Here is a 22,952-nt window from a genome sequence, read left to right as displayed (position 1 = left end):
GCAAAACTCAGAAAGATACGAGTGAAGATTATTAAAAGGGTAAAAAAATAAGTGTTGTAGAACTCGAAACCGGACTCGAGACCTCTCTTTGAAGGTCTCGGTATCGGAATGGAAATCATTTTTACTCAGTATTGTCTCGGTCTCAGACTGTGCCGACTCCAGATTTTAAAATCAAGACCACCACTGATAATCTATTTGAACTTAATTACTGAGATTAGAAGGAAAACGCCTCTTTCTAAAAGAACGAATAACTTTAATTAATTTATAATTAGATTTTTATCACCGGGTTACGGTCACAACCTTCTCAGTGTTACGGTCTAAGTGAGTGACACGCCCAGCTGCACACAAGTTGAGGATTTTTCAGTGACATTTATGATCTTGTCTTTTTAGTATTCTGACTACTCAAAAGATTCTACACCGCAGGTCACACCTACACACTCACAACCTTAATCCAAAGGCTGCTCTGTAAAGTGTTTCAGCTAATCCATTCATACACTGCAGACGAAGCAGCGGGAGCAACTTGGGGTTAAGGGTCTTCCCTAAAGACATTCAGCTGCAGGAGCGGGGGATCAAACCCCCCTAGCTACTGGTTGAAAGATGACCACCATTGATCCACAGCCACCCCCCAAACACTGTTAACCTAAAGGGGGCGGACCTGATATGAGCACAGCTTGTCATAAACATTCATCTCTGGTGTTTTATAAATGTACAACTAAAGATGGAAAATCATTTTAAACTGTTCAAATGACATTAACTGAATGTGCAAAGCTCTCAGCCAGAGAGCGTGTGAGTGTGTGTTTGTCTCTGTGTATGATTCTGTGTGTGTGTGTGTTTGTCTCAACCACAGAGCCTAACGACCATAACCCCTGCGCTCATATGATTGTGGGAGTTGGAACATCGCTCTGGCCGAGGGGCAAAAAGACGTCAGCTCGTGAGAGACGGAGAAGGAGACAGTGAGTGCGTGAAAAAGCTTTTGCTTTGTGTACAATTACATCACCACTTCCTGTGCCACTGAAAAACCTCAGCAGGACATGCATGACTGCCCCTAATGCACACAGACATATGATCACACACACACACACACACACACACACACACACACACACACACACACACACACACACACACACACACACATAAACACACACACCAAAGCTTCAGTCCTAAGCTGTTTTGTTCTTTGCTTTTGGAGCTAAAATGAGGGAAATTCTAAACTTTTGCACCTTGAAATGTCACCTTTCCTTCTTCCTTTACACCCTCCCTTCCTTCCTTCCTCCTTCCTGTAGTTCGGATGAAACCTCTCTGAAAGTGACAAGCTGTGGGGGGGTGCTGCTTCCCCCCCCCAATTCATTTTCACTGAAGAACAACACTCAGCTTGACAGGCAGCTCATCTGGACAGTAGCGACGCAGTGATGAGAAATAACAAACTGAGATTTGCGTCGCTCGTTGTTTAAAAAAAAAGAAAGTGAAATGAAATGCATCTGTTGAAACTTAAGCTATTTTTAGAGGCAGGCGGCTGACGTCATTTGGACTGGCCGGGACGATAATTACACTTACAAGACGGTTGGCAGGTTCGTCCCGTCCTGTCTGACTGTATCTTCAATCCTGACCCTTTAAACCGTTTACAGTAAGACTCCCCCCCCCCCCTCTGTTCTTCCTTCCTTTCACTGACAGTCCCCGACGTTCCCAGAAAGCCCATGATATATAGATTTTTATTTCCCTTCCTCCACCCTTCTTTTACCCCGACCTATATTCAGTCACTCCTCTCTTCTTGCCTCTCTCTGTCCTGATGAATAAAAATGTCAACAAGCTCCAACCTCATGTGTTCCCCCAACTAGCAGAATCCATGAACATGTTTCTGGATAATGGCAACAATCATGCAAATCATTGAAAAAAGCCTGAGAAAGTTGTGCACGTCCACTTACACAAATAATCTCAAATTCACATATTCATCTAAAAATGCACGACATGAGCGTGACATGAACGCATCATTCACTCAAGAAGAGCTTTGAAGAGAATCAGAGGCAGCAAGGAGAGAGCAGACGACATGAACAGTGTCAGACCGACTGAGTGACATCACCCAGAGGTTTCTGAAGAACCGGTTTGAAGTCAAACAAAGATAGTCGCCATATAGTAAGTTAGCATTTGAGCGCCATGGGGTCTAACGTCTAAAAGTCAACGGGGATTTTGAATGTGTTTGTGGTTAGACTCCTGAAATAAGGTCTGTGGTTAACACAAGCTGAAGAGATGTTGGTGTTTTGTTAGACCACATAAACTACGTTAGGTAATACCTCCACTTGTGAATTTTGAAGTTTTTACTCGTCTTTAAAAAGGCGGTTGCTAACAAGTGGCTAAATGTGACTACAGTGGTTGTCGGGGACATTAAACGTCATCACACCGGACACAGAGGGTGGGAACTCTCTCACTAGTCAGAGATGTCTCCTGTAGGTTTAATCTTTAGGTTAAGGTGAATATTATGTTAGTAAACTATTTATTAAGCGACGTGGATTAGTTTATCGGAGATCGTCTGAAGCGTAACGCTAGTGACGTCACAATCATCCGACCGCGGTGTAGTTAGCTTGTAGCATAACGTTAGCTTTTTTACTTCTGTCGGCCGCATTAACGCGCTAATGAAGATTATCCTGCTGAACAAAACGCCTACGCTTCAGAAACGTGAAGATTATTTTCTGCAATGATCCAAAATCCAATGAAAACATCCCAGAGGAGGATTCTGGTTAGACGCCATGGTGATGCTACTTCAGGGTTGGCCTACAAAAATATGTCATATGGTTTGTTCTCTATTGAAAATGCTGCCTCTGCAAATCATACGCGACATAACCACTAGGCTATCTGTCGCAAAGAAAACAATTCTGTGGATTACTCTTTAAAATCATCCTAATACGTCCATGAGACGTGATTTGTTTGTGTTTTATATTTTTATTCTCTGCAGATTTAAGGATGTGTTTGGTGGAGAAAAAAGGGTTGCAAATTCTAATATAGATTGTATCCATAACCTTCAAACCTTTTCTTTTTTAGTAGCCTATGAATGTAAAGGATAACTGGGCTTGATCCCAATTTCTCTGCCCCTCCATTAATAATCCCTCATCATTTATTGACTCTTCTCTTTTCTGTTTTCTACACTCCTCCTTTGTTTTCCTCAGTTTCATCTGGTTCCTGACTCTGGACTTGTGGTCGCTGTCAACAGCTCCTCTGTCCTAGTTCTCAGAGTATAGCACCAGTCCACCCAGTCTGCCCAGCACTCCATTGAGAGCTGCACTCCCCGCACTCACTACAGTGGATGAGAAGCTTACTGTCTCCTCTCGCTCTTTTGTTCCCTTTGTTTCCCCCCACAGCAAGACAGAAAAACAGAGGAAATCCAGCAAGAGAGACAGAGGGAGAGAGAGGGAGAGAGAGAACGAGCGGGTGGAGGCAGGCAGAAGAGGGATGTGAGGATTAGCCCGATTTTTTTTTGTTGTATAATCGAGCCACTTCACACGTTAAAAGAGAAATGCAAGGAGCAAACAAAAGGGGCTAATTCATATGTATAATTGACTGGCTGTGAGTTTTCAAAAAGGGGATCAAACTCATTTTTTTTAATCAACTTTAGGGATGGATGTATAGCCCATATTATCTGTCTCCACTTCACACAGGAAGAATATGACTGTCTGTTTTCTGTCTTTTAGTCAGCTGCAGCATCACAGTAGGTCATATTCACTTTACATACAGACTTGTATCTGGAGATGGTTAAATAATAATAATAACTACATTTTTACTTAATTTAATCTGACCTTCTGACTTTGTCTAAATGAAACAAACAGGGTTACAAAACAAGCTAATTTTGCTGTAAAAATAACAAAAGTATTCAGTGACACCTCCATCATCTGTCCAAATACCTACATCCATCCATCCATTCTACATCCATACATCCATCATCGGTCCTTCTTTACATCCATCCCACATCCAAACATACATACATCCTCCATCCATCCATCCATCCTCCATCCATCCATCCATATGTCCATCCTCCATCATTCATCCCTCTGTTCAGCCATACATACATCAACATCCGTCCACCGGTCCATCCATCCATCCATATGTCCATCCTTCATCATCCATCCATCCATCCATACTTCCGTCTTACATTATCCGTCCGTCTGTCCATCCATCTATCATCCAACATTTATCAATCCATCCTCCATCATTCATCCCTCTGTTCAGCCATACATACATCAACATCCGTCCACCGGTCCATCCATCCATCCATCTTTCTTCATCCGTCTGTCTGTCCATCCATCCATCCGTCCATCCATCAATCCCTACGTCCATCTTTCTTCATCTGTCTGTCTTTCCATCCATCTATCCATAAGTCCATTCATCATTTCTTCATCCATCCATCGGTCCATCCATCCATCCATCCTACAGCCATCTATTCATACATTCTTCCTCCATCATTCATCCCTCTGTTCAGCCATACATACATCAACATCCGTCCACTGGTCCATCCATCCATCCATATGTCCATCCTTCATCATCCATCCATCCATCCATACTTCCGTCTTACATTATCTGTCCGTCTGTCCATCCATCTATCATCCAACATTTATCAATCCATCCTCCATCATCAGTCCGTCCATCGTTCCTACATCCAAACATACACACATCCTCCATCATCTGTCTGTCAGTTCATCCATCCATCCATCCATCCTACATCCATCTATCCATAAGTCCATTCATCCTTTCTCCATCCATCCATCCATCCATCCATATGCCCATCCTACATCCATCCATCCATCCATCCATCTATCCATCCATCTATCCAGCCATCCATATGTCCATCCTACATCCATCCATCCATCCATCCATCCATCCTACATCCATACGTCGACATCGTCCATCCATTCATCCATCCATCCATCCATCTGTCCGTCCGTCCGGCCGTCCGTCCATCCATCTATCATCCATCTATCCATCATCCATCATCCATCTATCATCCATCTATCCATCTATCCATCTATCATCCATCTATCCATCATCCATCATCCATCATCCATCTATCATCCATCTATCCATCCATCCATCTATCATCCATCTATCCATCTATCCATCTATCCATCATCCATCTATCCATCATCCATCATCCATCTATCCATCTATCCATCTATCCATCCATCTATCCATCTATCCATCTATCCATCCATCTATCATCCATCTATCCATCATCCATCTATCATCTATCCATCCATCCATCTCTCCATCCATCCATCTCTCCATCCATCCATCTCTCCATCTATCCATCCATCCATCCATCTATCATCCATCTATCCATCATCCATCATCCATCTATCATCCATCTATCCATCTATCCATCTATCATCCATCTATCCATCATCCATCATCCATCTATCATCCATCTATCCATCCATCCATCTATCATCCATCTATCCATCTATCCATCTATCCATCATCCATCATCCATCTATCCATCATCCATCATCCATCATCCATCTATCTATCCATCTATCCATCTATCCATCCATCTATCATCCATCTATCCATCATCCATCATCCATCTATCCATCATCCATCATCCATCTATCCATCTATCCATCTATCTATCCATCTATCCATCTATCCATCTATCCATCCATCCATCATCCATCTATCCATCATCCATCATCCATCATCCATCTATCCATCATCCATCATCCATCTATCATCTATCATCCATCTATCATCCATCCATCCATCTATCCATCATCCATCCTGAGGAAGTGGTTTAGTAGGATTTGAAGTACAAGCTGGTTTCTTCTGCTCAACATTTTCCTCCAGCCTCAGAAAAGTAGTTTCATTTGTTAAATATAACTGAACCATAAAAACATAGGTCATGGATTAAAAAGCTTTCATAGTGGTTATTTGTAATGGTCATGTGCTATCTTGTTGTTTCAGTTGGAGGATGTGGGCAACAGAAAGATGAGCTAACGTAACTGAATATCTGCTCCAAAGATCAATGGCTTCATACTTTCATTCCACGTGACAAAATGAAGCATCATGAAGAAGATTAGACACAACATCCTCGACCGTGCTGCTGAGTTTAACTCTTCTCCCAGCACGTCAGCTGGTACTTTGTTTCAACGTGCAGATGAGGAGACGGAGTCAGCCTCGCTGCATAATTGATGAAGAGCAGCAGCTAATTCCAGGCTAAATGTTGTGATGAGGGGGAAAGAGGAAACCATCTGTGTGTTGTTGTGTCTCTGTGCTGCGAGGCCACAGATCATTGACGCTCTATCAGTGAAACATCTGCCCAGCAGGATGTCTGCAAAAGCAATACACTCTGATGTCATGTAATATGTCAGACAGGGTCATTAATGTACGTACATGATCAGATGTCCAATCTCATATTCTCGAGTGTCACAGCAGGAAGAGAAGACGAGAGATGAAGAGGAGAGGGTGGCACCATTCGTTTCAGACACAGAAACAAAAACATCTTTGAATCTTTGGGATCAGTAAAGTATCGATCTGAGCATCTGAAAGTGTTTGTGGTCACGTGAAACACTGATTTAAAATCTGTCTTGAAACTGTAACAAAGTTGTTTTGTGACTTTGTGTGTAACTTATATTGCTTTAATGCTTGCTCTGTTGAGGTATTTAAAAGTTAAAGATCCATCTTTTTACTGTTGTGTATGAGTCATCATTTCTCTGTACGATTTTCCTGAGAGTCTAAGTGTGTAGGGAGGGACTTTTGTGTGCATCTTGGCAACTCTTTTGGACAAAGCAGCACATTCGATCTCTTTACTGATCTTGATGTCTTCTGCTTTTTTTTTAACTGTCAAACGTATAAAGTGTGAATCTTTGCAGGGGAAAATGTCAACAAAGACTATTTCAGCAGTTATTGTTAAAACCTTGATGGTCATGTTTGTTTTTGTCGGTCGTATAGAGACATCAGTCTGGTCTTATAACCAGCCGAAGACTCCTCACTGGAGCTTTGAGCATTATTTAATTTCAGGTATTTCCCTTTGCTTAAGTCCAGTCCAGTTCATAAGAGAAAGTAACTACAGTCACAATAAAATGTGATGCTTCTGTGCAGGGAAAGGCCAGAGCCCACAGCTTTCTCTCAGGCTGCGTATACACTGAAGCAGGTTATAAATGTTGTGGTTGAATGACAATTCAAACTGTACGAGTTTAAGGAGCACAACCAAAGCTCACAAAGCGTACGGTCACACTGGAGCATTGACTATTGTCAATAAAGTTTCATTTGAAAACTCCCACAGACAGACTTTGGGGTCAGAGATGAAGGAAGTTTAAGTAGCTTTGCTAGCAAGCAGAGCGAAGGTTGTTTCAATGCTAACAAAGCAGAAGCATGTTGCCATGGTGATCTGTGCCATGCTGTGTGCTAAAAAAAAAGTGCCTGCATATATGGATTCCCAGGTGACTGGGAAGACGAGGACAGTACATCTTGTCCAATTTGGAAAGAGAATGATTGCCTGCTGGTTCCACAGCTCGACCATCCTGGCTTCCTTTTTTTCTGCAGCCATCACGCAGCGTGTTGCCATGCTGCTTTCAGATGCTGTGCGCCATTTAGTGCAGGTGCAATCAGGTGAGAAGTTTGTGAACCAGCTTGTGGATCTGCTGTCACTGTGTAAGAGTATGCAGTCGTACAACCAACATTTCTGACTTGCGGTGATTGGACGATGATCTACCTCTGTGTTCCCCTGTGTACCCTGCACGACAAACGATGGAGCTGAAATTCAGACCGGCTTCTACAACCACTCCAAAATCGTTGGATTTGGTTCACAGAGAACCAAATCCAACGATTTTGGTGCAAGCTTGGTTTTGCAAAAAAAAAGCACAAAAAACTAACTTGTGATCTTCCAAGTCAGTTCTGCATTCACTTTGACCTTTGACCTCCTGTGAGGTGTGCTAGATTGATTTGTTAGTTGTTTATTGATATACTTTGAGAATAAATGAGCAGAGAAGCTGATCCTAATGGCTAACGTAAAGACTTTGCTGTGCACACTGCTTACAGTAAGTTATTCAGACAGGTGAGTTTAAAAACTAAATGAATGATTGTTGTGAACCGAATGGCATTAATTAAACGTTCCTTTTTAAAGTCAGTGACTCCTGTTCCAATGACAGACTTAAGGCTGAGATTTTACAAGGTGTAGTAACCTGAAGACATCATAGTTTAGGGTTATGGTTTAGGACATTGAGCCTTTTCTGGAAGCCTGAGTGGTGATAACCAAACAAACAAACTGATTTTAATGTGACCTCATCCAGCTCTATATGGTTGTGAGGACAAAGCAGCGTTCCATATATCAGCTTATATATTCAGGGATGACTCATAAAGAATAGAGATTTACACACCGAACAGACAGCAAAGTGTTAAAAGACAGGACGTAGGCGGGGTCATCTACATGATCTTCCATTGGATGCTTGGTTCCACAGCAACCATCAATCACGGAGGCTTTTAAAGGTATAAATGTGTCATTTAGCGGCTTTTTCCCCCTCTGCTCTGCTGGACTGAAACCGTTATTATTTGCACTTCTCCAATCGTGTGAAAGGGCTGTCGATGCACGTTGAAGGTGCGTCCATCAGGCCACTTATTGTAAGTGACGGCGACCCTCAGCACTTAAAGAAAACGCAGAGATCTGGAGGAGAGGGGCCTGACTTTAAGACGCAAGGAACCCAAAGAAATCTCAGTACTGGGAGAAGAAACTCTAAAATGAAATTACAAGCCATTACCTGAGCCTATGTGGTGATGGTATTGACTCTAGAATGAGCCAGTGTTGGGGGGCAGGGAGTAGTCAGACCAGGAGCAAATTAAATCACCTGAGACTTACCAGCACTTTTTAATGCTTTTGTAAATGGGGACCATCCGAAGCTCTTTCACACCACAGGTCACACCTGATGGTAGAGGCTGCTGTGTAAAGTGACTAACAGAAATAACTAATTCATTGGTCGCTGACTAAGCAGTGAGAGCAATTCCGGGTCTTGCACAAGGACATGTTGCTGCAGGAGCTGGGGATTGAACCCCCAACTTTCTGGTTGCGAGACAACTGACTCTACCAACTGAGCCACAGCTGCTGTATGTATTTCCTGGTTTTTGTATCAGTTCAAGTGTATCAGATGTTACATGTTGTTATGGATGGAGGTAGCCTGTGACCTCCAGTGCTTCTAACGAGCCTATCATTGAGAGCACCTGTCCTGATTGCACCCAGCCTGTGCTCATCAGCCTGGCTGCTCTATTAAAGGAGGTTCTTTCCCTCAGTTAGGTGTGTGACACCGGAGAGTCAACACCTTCAGTTGGCTGCGCCGTGTTTGTGGGAAGAGGGTTTTAACAAAGGGTTGATCAGACTCCACTTTTGTTTGAGGCCAATTTCTTTAGTTTGTCTACTGTCTTTCAGTAGAATTAGTGGGTGGCTGTGGAGACTTATAACTCCGCTCCACCTTTTAGAACCCCAAAGGCCTTATTTTTGTTGTTGTATGAAGGTGCAATTTTCTTTTGGTTAGTTTCCTTCAGATCACGCGACCTGCAGGAATGTAACAATGTGATGAAAAAGCCATAGAGTTAGTTATGTCAACTGGCTCTGTGGTTTACTTTATGGGACATTCAAGCATCTTTCATCTATTTCTTTTGGCATCACAGCTCGTAACTGATTTGGTAAGATAAAACCACTTTAATAACCACTGTGGCCAGCTGCTGTTTAGAGTAGAAAATGTCCAATAAAGTAACTTTGTAAGAACACAAAGCAGTACTGTAAACCTTAAACAGAGCTGAATGGAGAGCCTATTGGGCGGCTGTGGCTTAGTGGTAGAGTCGGTCATCTCTCAACTGGAAACTCTGGGTTCAATCCCCACCTCCTGCAAAAACATGTCCGATGTGTCCTTGGGCAAGACATTTAACCCTGAATTACTCTCGCTGCTTTGTCAGTGTTGTGTAAATGTTTATGAATGGATGAGTTACTTCTTATGGTCTCTTTACACAGCAGCCTCGACCATCAGTGTGTGAATGTGTAGGTCTGACCTGCGGTGTGAAAGAGCTTTGAGTAGTAGAAGACTTAAAAAAGCGATCTACAAGCTCAAGTCCATTTACCGATAACATTCATCATATGGCTATAAGAACAGCCCCCAATACGACTGAAGTTCCTTTAGATCTGTTAACTGAGCAATCAGCTGGCAGTTTTCCAACAAAAACTGATTTAGTTAAGCAGAGTTTGTGTTTTCAGCATTTTGCACCACATTTTTTAAGTTTTCACATTTAAAAATAAAAGTTGTTAGGCTTTTATTTTGAATTTTTGTACTGTCTTAAGCTGGGATTACTTTCCATGCTGTTTGAATTCAACCCTGCTTTTATTTTGAAAAACAGTAAGGACCTTCCAGTAGATCAAAGGTTCCAACATTATCTTAACCACTGAAAAAAGGAACTCATTACAGATCAAACAGCTAAAAAGGAACGGCAACAAAAGTAAATGTTTGATGTCATGAGGTGGATACTACTTTGGAAGGTAGGGGGTTCGATCCCCAGCTCCTCCAGCCACATGTCGATGTGTCCTTGGGCAAGACCCCAAATTGGTCCCGCTCCTGCGTCAGCGGCATGTGCATGCGTATGAATGGATTTGTTAATACCAATGGACATTCACACACTGATGGCATCCTCTGCTGTGTGACTGTGGTGTGAAGGAGTAGGTGTGACCTGAGGTGTAAAAAGTGCTTGGAGAAGAACCATTGTGTGGCTTCCCTCCCTTGACAAATTCTATTTCTTTGTTCGATATCAGCTTTTCTCACTCAGTTTGCTTACTGCCCGATACATGGCCCTGCTTATGAATAATGCTATGACTCTGTTACAGGCTGTTTAGATTAGTTAATATGACCGTCATCAGTGAACATACTCGGGGGTCACCTTTACGTATGTAAAGCATTTAAAGATGTACTAAATTAAAGATATTGAACTATATGACAGGACGCTCTGCAGGGCTGCTAAGCTCTACAGTATGAGCAGAGGGGGCGCAGTTTCTTTTTGGCTTTTTGTAATTGTTCCTCTCAGATTTTCTCTACAGCTGAACCATTCAGCGTTCTGCAGTCCATCATGAAAGAAGAAACAAGAACTGATTGTTATAAAATAATGAACCACTTTTTGAAGGTCTCTGTATCTGAATCCAAAGCATTTTTACTCGGTCTCGTCTCGGCCTCTGACTGGATGGAATCTGGATTTTAAATCAAGCCAGTCAAGACCACCACTGATCGGCTATTTTTCCACGTCATTACTGTATTCAGAAGGAAAAGAGACTGTTCTTTCTAAAAGAACAAATCACTTTTTGGCCCAACCTTCCCGGTGTTTGGGTCTAAGCGAGCGACACGCCTGCTGCACACAAGTTGATGATTTTTCATTGATATTTATGGTCTTGGTCATGTCTCAGTCTCGCCCCTGCCTTGGTCTTGGTCTTGACTCTGTCTCGATCCCTAAATGTCTTTGTCTTGGTCTCGGAGCCCTCTGGTCTCGGGGATGTCTTGGTCTCGGTTAGTGTGGTCTTGACTACAGCACTAGTTCAATCCAAACATATCTTTGTGAAATCAAAGAGTGATGTAGAGCATGAGAGATTTTTTCTGCTTAATCAGAGATCTCTTTTTGAGATGAACAACAGAATATTGATTTGCCACGTTCATTGTTATTCTGTGTCTCTGGCCTGTTCATAATGATCAGTGTGTTTTACAGTGAACAGCTGAGTGTGATGAGAAGGCTTTGACAGCTCTGACAAAGGCTTCAGTGAGAGAGAGAGAGGCTGTCTTGGCTCGCTCCCAGCAGCCTCCACGCCTCCCACGATTGGTCCTCCCCATTCATCCGCACAGGCCCTAACGAGCCCCGGGGCTCTAACGACCTCAGAGATTTTAACGAGCTCTAACGAGGGAGAGCTCCTTTAAGCGTCCTACCACTCAGCTGGCACGTTGGCACCTTTTACCCATAAAGTGAACAGGATATATGTACATGGTTGTTTTTGGAAAGGAAGAAGTTTCAAGGGCAGAATCCTCTGAATCCTTCGAAAACAAAACCATGCATGTCAATGAGGGTAATTGCCCTTAAGCTCTAAGACACACAATCTGCCCCTAGCTCCCTTTTTTATCTATGACTTCAAAAAAAACAGCTGCTCTCCAAACTAGATTGCTTCTTCACCTTGCCGTGCTTCTCTTTATTGCTGCTTTCACCTTCAAAATGAATTCACTGAAGAAATTCCTACAAAACAAGAAAAGTTCATTGAAAATCAAAGTCAACCAAATCCTTTTCATTTCATTTAAATGTATCAGAGCTAACAGTCTCACTCTCACTATTTCTGTAGGAGAAAGCTAGCTTGTAACTCCTTAGCATGCCAGCCACAGTACTTTCAAACTTACCCTGCACAAAGCACCAAGTTTTGACCGACACTTATTTCTCGTGGACGCGCAAAAGCCCAAAATGGAACATCTACATCAACATTTTCTGACCTACACACAGTACATGTTAACTTCAAACCATGTTGGGGTCTAATGAGGCTACAACTTCCTCCTTCTCTTTTCTTCAGCTTTCCGGGGGGTTGGAAGTTGACTAAGGCCAAGAACACTGTCGCTCCATCGTACAAGGGTTACAAGGTTCACTCATGTCCAGTTAAGCTGCTCAGGACAGGTCGGATGAATTTCTGGCATGTTTGAAGTTTTGATGTTTTGCCAAGACTTGATTCTCTGACTTCAGGGTTTTTCTTCCTGATTGCACCAGCGCAAACTGGCAGACAGCATCTGAAAGCACCATGGCAACAACAGGCATGACTGTATAACCCTTCCTATCATGAAACAAGAGAGAAACGTTGGCTGGAAAAGGCTGCAGACCTCAAGCTGCCAAAGAAAGCATTGGCTGTTTTCTGTAAGAGAATCATGGCCTTACACTTGGAGGTTCTGACTCTCATCATGACCACTTTGCCTCTGGCTGAAATCCACTAAAGGGCCTCCTGGAGGTCACGGTTTGTTGACAGCAAGAGAACGGTATCATCTGCAAAGAGGCTAATACGTAATAAAAACATTCTGCAATCCTTTAACTGCACAACAAAAGTGAACTCAGATAGGCTGTAGTAGTTGCACAATCAGCTGTTGTGTCTTCTCAACTTACAGTATGTCTACACTACTTGAGGAAAGTCCTTTTTTAAAGAATATACAAGGAGAGCCAAGATGGCTTCTTTCCATTTTGCTGCCTTGGTGTTGAGCATGTTGGATGTTCATCGTGGTCATGGCTTTCCTCTGTTTAAAACAACAGTGTTGTGATTGGATGTCCCCTGGACCACACAGACACAATCACACCGCTGACTGAACTAATGAACCGCTTTAACAGAACATCTTTAGTCCTGCAGTCAGAGAACATAATCGTCTCAGGCCTTGACAGGCCGCACAACAAAGGGCCGTCTCTGTTCGGACTGACCGGTTTACTTCCAGGTCTCTTGGTTTGTTGATGTTGTCATTTTTCCAGTTTAGTGCTTTAATGAGGAGGCAGATAAACTACAGACCCTGTTTCTACTGAAGTCCACTCATTTTCTTCTCCAGAACTGAACTGTTTATTTCCCTAAGTCGTAAAATAAACATTGAATTTTGAAATACTTGATTGCTTCTATGGAGTAGGAGATGCTACGTCATGGAAGTCTATGGTCAAGACTAAAGCGTTAGCTTGCTAATTAGCTTACTCTATAGAGCCTTTCTCCCAGAATGCCATTCAACATGTGGTCATTTTTCTTTCTTATTAAACTTAACTAAAAAGCTGAAAGTCCTTAGAAAACAATGAAAATGCTCCACTCCCTTGCCCAGTTGGACAAAACTGTATTCTCTATGGACGCCTGCTCGGTTGGTAGAGCAGACACCCCTCGTACAAAGGTTATGGTTCTCGGTGCATCAGCCCCCCCCCCCCCCCCCCCCGGTTCATCTCCCCACCTCGTCCCTTTGATGCATGTCTATCTCCTCTCTCTTCAGCTGTCCTTTTAGTTAATGCAAAAACGGCTCTTTTAAAAAGGGATTTATTTTCTTTAATACAGACAAGGGTCCTCTCTTTGAAGAACTGCCAACATTGAGTGCGTCTACATAGGCCTGAGTATCCTGGTTTTGTCTTTGTGCATGTAAACATCATATCCCAATACCAGAAACCAGACAGCTACACCAGGAACTGTTACCTGAAAAACAGGATACTGTGGCATGTAAAGGCCTTACCCCAGTTTCTGATATGTGCCATGTTGGTTTTGCTGATAATTTGCTTGGCTGAGGCGGGACCTGCGCAGGTAGTCTACAGTTGACAGGGGTAAGTCATATATGTGCCTCCAGGTAGAGAATCTGGATAAGAGCTTATCAGGTTTCTGGAATCGGGATAAAATGTTTACATGCACAAACACAAAAACTGGCTTCTAAAAAACTCAATCAAAACAGGATACTGTAGTCCATGTAAACGCAGAGTTTCAGCATGCATGAGTCGTTTCACAGAGCAGTCGTCTACATGAAAGCACTGCTACAGAGCCACGCTGAAACATTCAATGACACGGAGGAACTGTTGGAACATGTGTGTGTGTGTGTGCTTCATGTTATATGGAAGGCCACACATACAAGGCTGTGAACACGGTCATGGCCAGAGAAAATGAACACAGCACATGTGGCTGGCCAACACATGCTGCAGTCTCTTCTCTGAACCACTGAGGAGGATGATTCAAAGTAAAACAAGTCCACAAATATGACCCTGTGAACATCGACACCGTCCAAATTTGTAATCCTATATTATTTTTTTTACTTATTACAGAAACTCTCACCAAAACGGAACTCCCAATAATAAGCTCAGATGGGCTGCTGTAGTGGTTTGACTTTTGGTCCATCTCGAGGATAAGTTGCTAATAACTTGTATATTTCTTCATCAAAAGACTAAAGCCTTTTACATTGTGTTCCTACCGTGTGTGGAGAGCATTGATGTGACCAAAACAAGCACATAACACACAGACAGACAGACAGTCTGTCCCCCACCTTCTCAAGCCTGTCACCACAATATATGGACAACAGCCATTGGAGTCACCATCAACAGTTTAAATACAAACAAACCAAAATATAGAATAAAAACAGGAAATATATTACAACATCCCTGTTATAACTTTATTATTATTTCGTTCTTTCTTTCTTTATATGTTCATTTCTTATTTAAAAAAAGAACATGAGGGAATTTTTTTTTCAGGGAGGGGGGGGGGGTTTCTCTTCCTTCTTAACTCAGCTCGTTTCCTATTGGCTATCGTTTTAGTCTGTGTGACAACGACAGAATACTGGACTGTAAATATTAACCATGAAGAGTATCTAGGTTTGAAATCAGTGCGACCCTGCCGTTCTTCCAACCTGGAAAATCTGGCAATTTAACCTTTAGAAGCATCGACAAATCAGGATGTCAGACGGGGAAATAATCCCTTCATATAATTCATCAGGAAACTATCGTAGTTTCAAGTTGACCAGACCATAATGACAATATTCTATTTTGCTTTTATTGAATCATTCTTGTCTTTCTCTTTGGTGTCACAGTCACTGATCTGTAACAGAGAGAAATTCCCTAAACCAGATTGTTAAATGTTCGGCTGATTGGTGAGTCTCAGCTCTTCCCGACGTTCCTGAATGCACAGACAGTTACCTTGACGGTACCTCGATTTTTAACTTTGATAGTGTTCTTGATGGCAGCTGGCATACATGTTCAGAGTATTTCTGTCATTCATCTTTTTTTTTTGTTGCAGTTTTACATTCAAGAATTTTTTGAAACATGTTTATTTCTCTGTGAGAGATAATAAATAAATAAATAAATAAACTCTGTGTTTTCAAAAGAAGCAGAGAGTCGTGTTCTTCTTCTTTAACCATTTTATTGCTGCTGTCAACTAAATATAACTCAGTAAGCAGTGGTCCATGCAGCCAGCTGACCGTGAACATGACCTCTGCGTCTCTTCATATTACCCCTGTGTGGTGTGTGTGTGTGTGTGTGTGTGTGTGTGTGTGTGTGTGTGTGTGTGTGTGTGTGTGTGTGTGTGTGTGTGTGTGTGTGTGTGTGTGTGTGTGTGTGTGTGTGTGTGTGTGTGTGTGTGTGTGTGTGTGTGTGTGTGTGTGTGTGTGTGTGTGTGTGTGTGTGTGTTTGTGTGTAATTCACTAGAAAGTAGCGAGACATAGCCTCCAGCCACACACACTGGCAGACAACTACATAATGCATGTGCGCGCACAAACGCACACTTTATTGTATGAGCATATGAGAGCCTTTTAAAGTGTGCAGAAATAATCACGGCAGCCATCTTTGACTCTATTTATGTCTTTATGTTGTTGTTGTTTTTATCATGAGCGTCTTTGCAACTCCCTCTGCTGTAAACTATCTATTTACAGTTATCAGGTCCATGCAATAGGATACAAAAGAAAGAATTTGAACTGTCAGAGAATCTGCTGAGAAAGAGGAAGGGAGGAGGAAGAGGAAGATGACAGGGAAAGAGGAAGAAGAAGTGCTTTCTTAACAGCATGGATTCTTTCTGCTGACACGGACAGACAGCAGAAATGAGCTTACAGAAACACAAATCGAATGAGGGCTAGGATGTTAGAAGGGTTAGCACTTATAATCGCTTCTTTGCTCACAACCATGAAAATCTTCAGGGTGTACGGTACAGTGTCCCTTTTTCTTGAGACCTTCAGGGTGCAGAGAGGTGAAAGAGAAGTCCGATCGCATGTCCAGAGTCTCTGCGATTAACACTCCAACTTCTTTCCAAAAAATATTTAAAGGAGATCTATTATTCTCACTCTCACCGTTTAACTACGTCAGTCTGGTACATCTACTGATTAGATCAAAAACCTCTTTATTTATCTGATACTGGCGTCAGTTAAATCCCTCATTTCAGCCTCTGCCTGAAACGCTTCATTTCAGCTGCTGTCTCTTTAAGGCCCGCCCCACTCCCCACGTGCCCACTTTCCTCTGATCGGCCGCTTGCAGTGGCTGTGAAATTTGAGCAATCTTTCAGATGGGCGTGTCCTACAACTTTGCTCCATGCAGAACAAGTCTCGAGAAGTTCTCAAAACGTCTCATTCAGGTCGACAGGAAACCACGTCCCAGGGTTACGCCAACACTTGTTTAAAAAACGTTGCCTAGGTTTAGTATGGACATCCATTACAATGACATCATGTCTATATATTTTTTAATGAATCAGCAGAACAGATTCTCCTTTAAGGTATATGGACCAGCTCAAAAACATGTACAGTCAGCCGATACCACTTCACATTCCCTCCAGCGGGAAATCTGCGAGATCCCTTAATTCTGCCTTTTATTCAAAATAATTTGTGGATACAATCTTCATAATTTGAAGCAATGTCTCTTTTGATCAAAGAATGTCTCAGCGACGTCTCTGATTGGCGGCGCTAGGTCGTACCATGGCAATGTTTCCCGCTCCTCAGCGCAATCTGAGAAACTTACATGTTTGTCTTTAGAGTGTGATGAGAGGATCTCTGAGCTTGTAATGCCAGACACATTTCTGTGCAAACGGACAATAAAGTCTTATCTTATCTTATCTTATAGTTCTGCTAGCAGGCTAGTTAGCTAACAGTAAATGTACTAACGACCTTGTTCTGCCGCAGTGAATGTCATTTATATGTTCAACAACACAAACTACAAGATGTTAAAACCTGTGTATTAACATGATAACAATGACTAAAGTTACATTTAAGAAGAAGAGGTATCATTCGCAATGGATTGTGGGATGTGTAGTTTATTGACTCCAGAATGAAAAAATATGTACACACCTTCACCTTTTTCTCAGTTTTTAATGTCGTTTTTGCACCAAATCAAATGTTTTATAGTCACGGGAATTGGGGTATAGCTGGTTGTCATGTAAAGATTTTGTGAAATATCAATGGAGGATTTGAATGGAGGAAATTTAATTCTGCAACCAAAGCTGCCAAAAAAAAGGTTGGTGGTCACTGTTGGGGCTCAGATTGGACCAACATCTCGACCTGTCTAATTTACTATAGACATGTACCTCATGCACTTCAAAAATACTGAACTATCCCTTTAACCTTGACGCCTCATGACTTTTCCTTCACAGCCTTTGAGTGCTCATAGCGCCATGAGGACTGAGTTGTGTATTTGTAATGACTCCTCTGCGCTAAATGTCTTTCATCCACTTAATAACCAAAGCTGACAAAAACCAGCCTGTTTCTGAGAACCAGCAGAGAAAAAACTATTAATCCATTTGTTTCTTCTGACAAATAGTGTCGTCTTTGCGAGCGATTAACATCGATTGAAGCCACATTGTTTCCTGTTTAGTCAGAGAGCGTTTTTAAGGCTGATGACTCAACGCGTCTCATCCACTCGCTGACACTCGTTCACTAACCTCCTCTGGGACTCAGGAATTCATCCATCCAGACTGGGGCAGGCCGTGGTGTTTTTTTTTTTAGGCCCAGGTCGTAGTGACCCACATATGAGAGTGAGCAGGAGAACATAAACACGAGGACCGTTAGAAAGCACATGAATAATAGATGAAAACAGAGAGGGAGCTGCCTTTCAAGTGGCTTTCCTTGGAAACTGATTTACCAAATTTGATTCTGCTCAGTGTGCGAGTGTGTTTTTGTTTGAGCAGCAGAGACTGAAGAATAAAAATGTTTATAATAAAATGTGATCTCAGCTTTAGGGACATTGTGACCGTGCTGCTCTTAAGCCCAGCGAGCAAATTATGAAGTGAATGTGTCAAATTGTGCCTCTAAAACTCTGCCGCTGCTCAGAATCGACCTCTACTGTAAACATTTCTCAGATGTTATGAATTGTATGTGAAGTCAAAGACGACTCTGTCCTCTCACAGAGCTGCGGTGTTATCTCTCATTTTCACATCCTGTACTCTGTGAGCGGCCTTACAGATGCTGTGTCATAGGTGATGATGTTGCTATGCAACCAGCCTGAGTGTTTTTTTCAGGGATGGACATTTTGACTGAAGTCTGTTATCCTGTCAAAATGGTTGTTTTGAAAGAGTTCAGTCTTTACTGCGTACGACGGCCGTGACGCAGACGACAAGGACAACAACCAACGATCCGTTATTAGACACCAGAAATATGAACAGAGACGAGACGAAAACAAATCAGATCGAGCCAAAACACAGAGCTGGTAGAATCTACAAACAGGCAAACATTTTTCTTTTCTTTCTTTTTTTCTATTTGTGTTTTTATCCGACTCTTTTCTCTCGCTGTCGTTTTAAGATATTTTGTTGTTCATCTTGTTGGATTATGTGTTTTCATGTCATTTTTGTTTATTTTTATCAACTTATTGAACAGATTTTTTTTTAAAAACTTGAAATGAACTCCGGCTTTCTAGAATGACTAATCTGAAATCACTGCAAGAACTTGTTCAAGCATAAAGTAGGACAACAAACTACATCATGTTATCAAAATCACTTAAACTGCCTGGATACATGATCTGCATACAGCTCTATGAGGCACTCCGTTGTAGTACTGGAAATGGGTCTTGGTCTCAAAACCACTTTTTGAAGGTCTCGGTTTAGTCCTAAACAGCCTAAACCTTCCCAGTGTTCTGGTCTAAATGAGTGACACGCCCCCTGCACACATGATGATGATTTCTCTTTGATATTTATGGTCTTGGTCTTGTCTCGGTCTTGTCTTGGTCTCAGTCTCGTCCTGCTTTGGTCTTGGTCTTGACTCGGTCTCGGAGCATGGTCTCAGGGTATGTCTTGGTCTCAGTTAGTGTGGTCTTGACTTCAACCTAACAAACAGCTGTCCATGTGTAGAGACAGTTATTGCAATGTAGACGACAATTCTGACACCAATGTTAAAATTCAAACCTAAAAAACCTCATTCAGACGTTTTAAAGCTCAGAGAGTTTGGAAGGGGTTTGGAAGACGTCATGGCGTCCCACGCTGTGCACATAGCAACCGTCTACCTGCTGCTTCTCAGCTGACGTTGACAAAATGATCACCAGGGGACGTGCACGCTTACAAGAAAGGAAATGTGGAGCAGAGAGGGAGAGAATAAGGAAGAGGCCGTCGCTACAGACGCCGTGAAACGCTGTAAAATAAGTGACATGTTCACTTCTAAAAACATTCGCTGTGAGTCAAAATGCTTGTTAAAAATACTTGTTCAATACAGATTGGTATATGGAGACATATTAGTGACTGTTTTGAATGAATGTGAAATGTAGACCTAGGGACACAGTTGGTGGATCATGTGGACCAGTCCCCCCCTGATGGAAGCTGTGGCACCCAGTGTTTTCAGAACAGAGATACTAATTAGAACATTAGAGATGTATATTAATATCAAACATTTAAACTTGACTTCTGCATTCACACCATCACTTGTGAAATGTGACAAAACTGGATTCAAATAAAGTATCTGAAAAGAATCAACATATTTATTTGTATCATGTAAATACTGACTTGGATCATAATTGATTTGGCATCTCCCACATGTCTTTAAACAACAAGCCAAAACTCTCTCCTTCAAGCTTCAAGCACTGATTATGACCTCTACAACTTACACACGGATTGCATTAATATTTTTAACAGTTTGGGAGAGAAAAGCTTCAACGAATTGGATTTATGGACAAAAACACTGAGATACTAATGTTGCCCATGTAAGTGTGTTCACTGTTCACAAAGTAAAGCTGTGATCTAAAATGCACAAATTACAGTGTTTAGAACAGGATGGATAAAAAACAGAAGGAAGATGAGGACAGAGAGGCTGCAGAGCTTCATGGGCGTCTGACAGGCAGACATATTGACAGAATGCATCATAGACGGTTTGATGGATGCTTTCATCCAGAGCTTCTCACCAGCAGCAGACTGACTACAGCACGTTTAGCATGGGTAGGTATGTAAGAGCACAAAAACTTGGTAGTATATCTAATGTTTGAGCTATCGAGCTGCAGACCCACTGACAGACAGACAGACATGCAGACGGACAGACAGGCAGGCAGGGAGACTGGGCGTCTGACGGCTGCTCCGCTTCTCACGCCTTCATGTTTTGCTCCCTGATGAGCCTGACAGAAAATCAATGACGCTGCACTCTCACAGTAACCAAGAAGAAAAGGACGATACAGAGAGGATACATATGCAACAGTCACGTCTGCATGTCCTCTCGTGCAGCTCTGGTGACTAAATGTGACGATGATGGTGAAGCTTCTCAAAGCATTTACCCGGCCCGGCTCCATATGTGGCCCATGTAACGGAATGTGCCAAAGCTGTGGTGCACGGGTCCACCACTGGACACAATTTGATTTGATGAGAGAGGCCTGTCTATCAAACCCATCGGGGATGAATGTAGGCTCCCGGGAGCCCCGGCGTATAGGCCACCCAAAACCCGAGACTCAATCCAAAGTGCGCATCTTTGCTGAATTTGCCAGACGCATCGCTAAACCTGTGTGAACCCAGAGGACTGGCTGTTTTTGTGTTTTCCCTTCTGATGCGGGGAAAGGGGAGGTGAGCATTATCCCCAGCATGTCCGATAACGGATGCAAAGACGTTTACATGCGCAGCCACTATTCAAGGGATGAGGGATGATGAGGGATGATGAGGGAAGGGGGGTGGGGGGGTTCGCTTCGGGAACCCACTGGGCCGCCTCACCAATGTCAGTAAAACCGAGTCATCATCATCACTGCATTTCATGTTAAAGCCAACCAGAATCCCCATCAGCTTATTAGGTACACAATCAAAAGACGTTTTTCTCTCAGAGGCAGCAGCTGCGTTATAATAAGGCTGTTTGATTATTCTCAGAGAGGAAGCACATGTGTAGAATCACAAAGCACGGACCCAGTGAAACGTCAAAAAACAGGCTTTTATTTACCTTCATGTCGTTGACAATCGCCTGGAATAGACCCCCGAGGGCCCCGCATTCCTTCTCCACGGTCTCCATGTTTGCCAAATCCACCATTCACCGGAATTTACAAAGCGCGCAGCAACTGCGCGCTACCAACACCCAGCAGGGAAAATGCAAAAAAAATGTATTTCCACAAAATCACGACCCAGGGGGGGGTCTCCGGTTTCTCCTCTGAACCGGGAGAGCGAGTAAACAGAGGGAGGGGATGCAGCGAGACCAAGGAGGAGAAGGAGGGGTGAAAACAGTAGAGATGCCGATAGAAACGGCTCGCGCTGCGGTCTCTTCCAAACGAATGGAAGATGCGTTGAAAAAGAGGAAAGATGGTCTATATCTCTCTCTCTCTCTCTTTCTCTCTCTCTCTCTCTCTCTCTCTCTCTCTCTCTCTCTCTCTCGCTCTCTCTTTCTGTCTCTCTCTCTCTCCGCGGCGCTGGGTCAGTCAGGCGGTGAGACGTTCAGACGGTACCGGGGACACCGCTCATCTTGGCGCAGCCAGAGCTACGCGGACTCGTTGGGGACGCATGTGAAGGCTAGATGAGAACCGGAGCAGTGGATCACTGTGTGTGTTTGTGTGTATGCTGTCTTGTCAGTGCGTACGTGCATGCATGTGCGCGTAGGTAACGGCAGGCTGTGATTGGTGCAGAGGCGGTGGGCTCAGCGGTGCGGGGAGAGCAAGCCAGTAATACGATCCATGCAACTGCAAGGGAGTCAAAAAAAAAAAGGAGGCAGGACAAGTCTGCACGGCCTGTCACATGGCCACGCGCACGCACACACACACACACACACACACACACACGCATACAGTGTGGACCACCAGAGAAAGAATGAGCAGGGGGCAGGGGGTAAATGTCAAATACATTCAGCTACCAGCAGAGTGTGTGTATGTGAGGGAGTCGGAATGTGTCCTGGTGACCCTGAATAAGCACCCCTCTTCTTTAAATATCACCGTCATGACCCTTCAGTGAACTATGAGAACTGTGATTTAACCTTCTTTGAACATGTCATGGTATTGATTTCCTATAACGCTTCCATTTACCTTTTCTGTATGGAACATGAGTTCAATCACTTTTACCTGCAGGACAGTCAGGCAGGTGCAAAGAG

At 43.0% G+C, this 22,952-nt stretch overlaps 1 protein-coding gene across 3 annotated transcripts in view; it reads right to left on the bottom strand.

The window, feature by feature from the left end:
* The window catches only part of mtss1lb (MTSS I-BAR domain containing 2b), an 86,713-nt gene extending 64,205 nt beyond the window's left edge, over window positions 1–22,508 (bottom strand). Inside the window, exon 1 of one of the 3 annotated variants that reach the window (XM_061044601.1) lies at window positions 21,822–22,508. In XM_061044601.1, the coding sequence (XP_060900584.1) occupies window positions 21,822–21,908 (87 nt within the window). In that variant the 5' untranslated portion in view covers window positions 21,909–22,508. The remainder of the gene's footprint in view (window positions 1–21,821) is intronic. The other 2 variants (XM_061044593.1, XM_061044610.1) reach the window with 2 other exon arrangements.
* Between the last annotated feature and the right edge of the window lie 444 nt (window positions 22,509–22,952).

This window comes from Labrus mixtus, chromosome 1 (assembly GCF_963584025.1).
Source record: "Labrus mixtus chromosome 1, fLabMix1.1, whole genome shotgun sequence".
Classification (NCBI taxonomy): Eukaryota; Metazoa; Chordata; class Actinopteri; order Labriformes; family Labridae; genus Labrus; species Labrus mixtus.
Note: the sequence above shows the minus strand (reverse complement) of the source record. Positions and strands in the feature narration are given on the sequence as shown.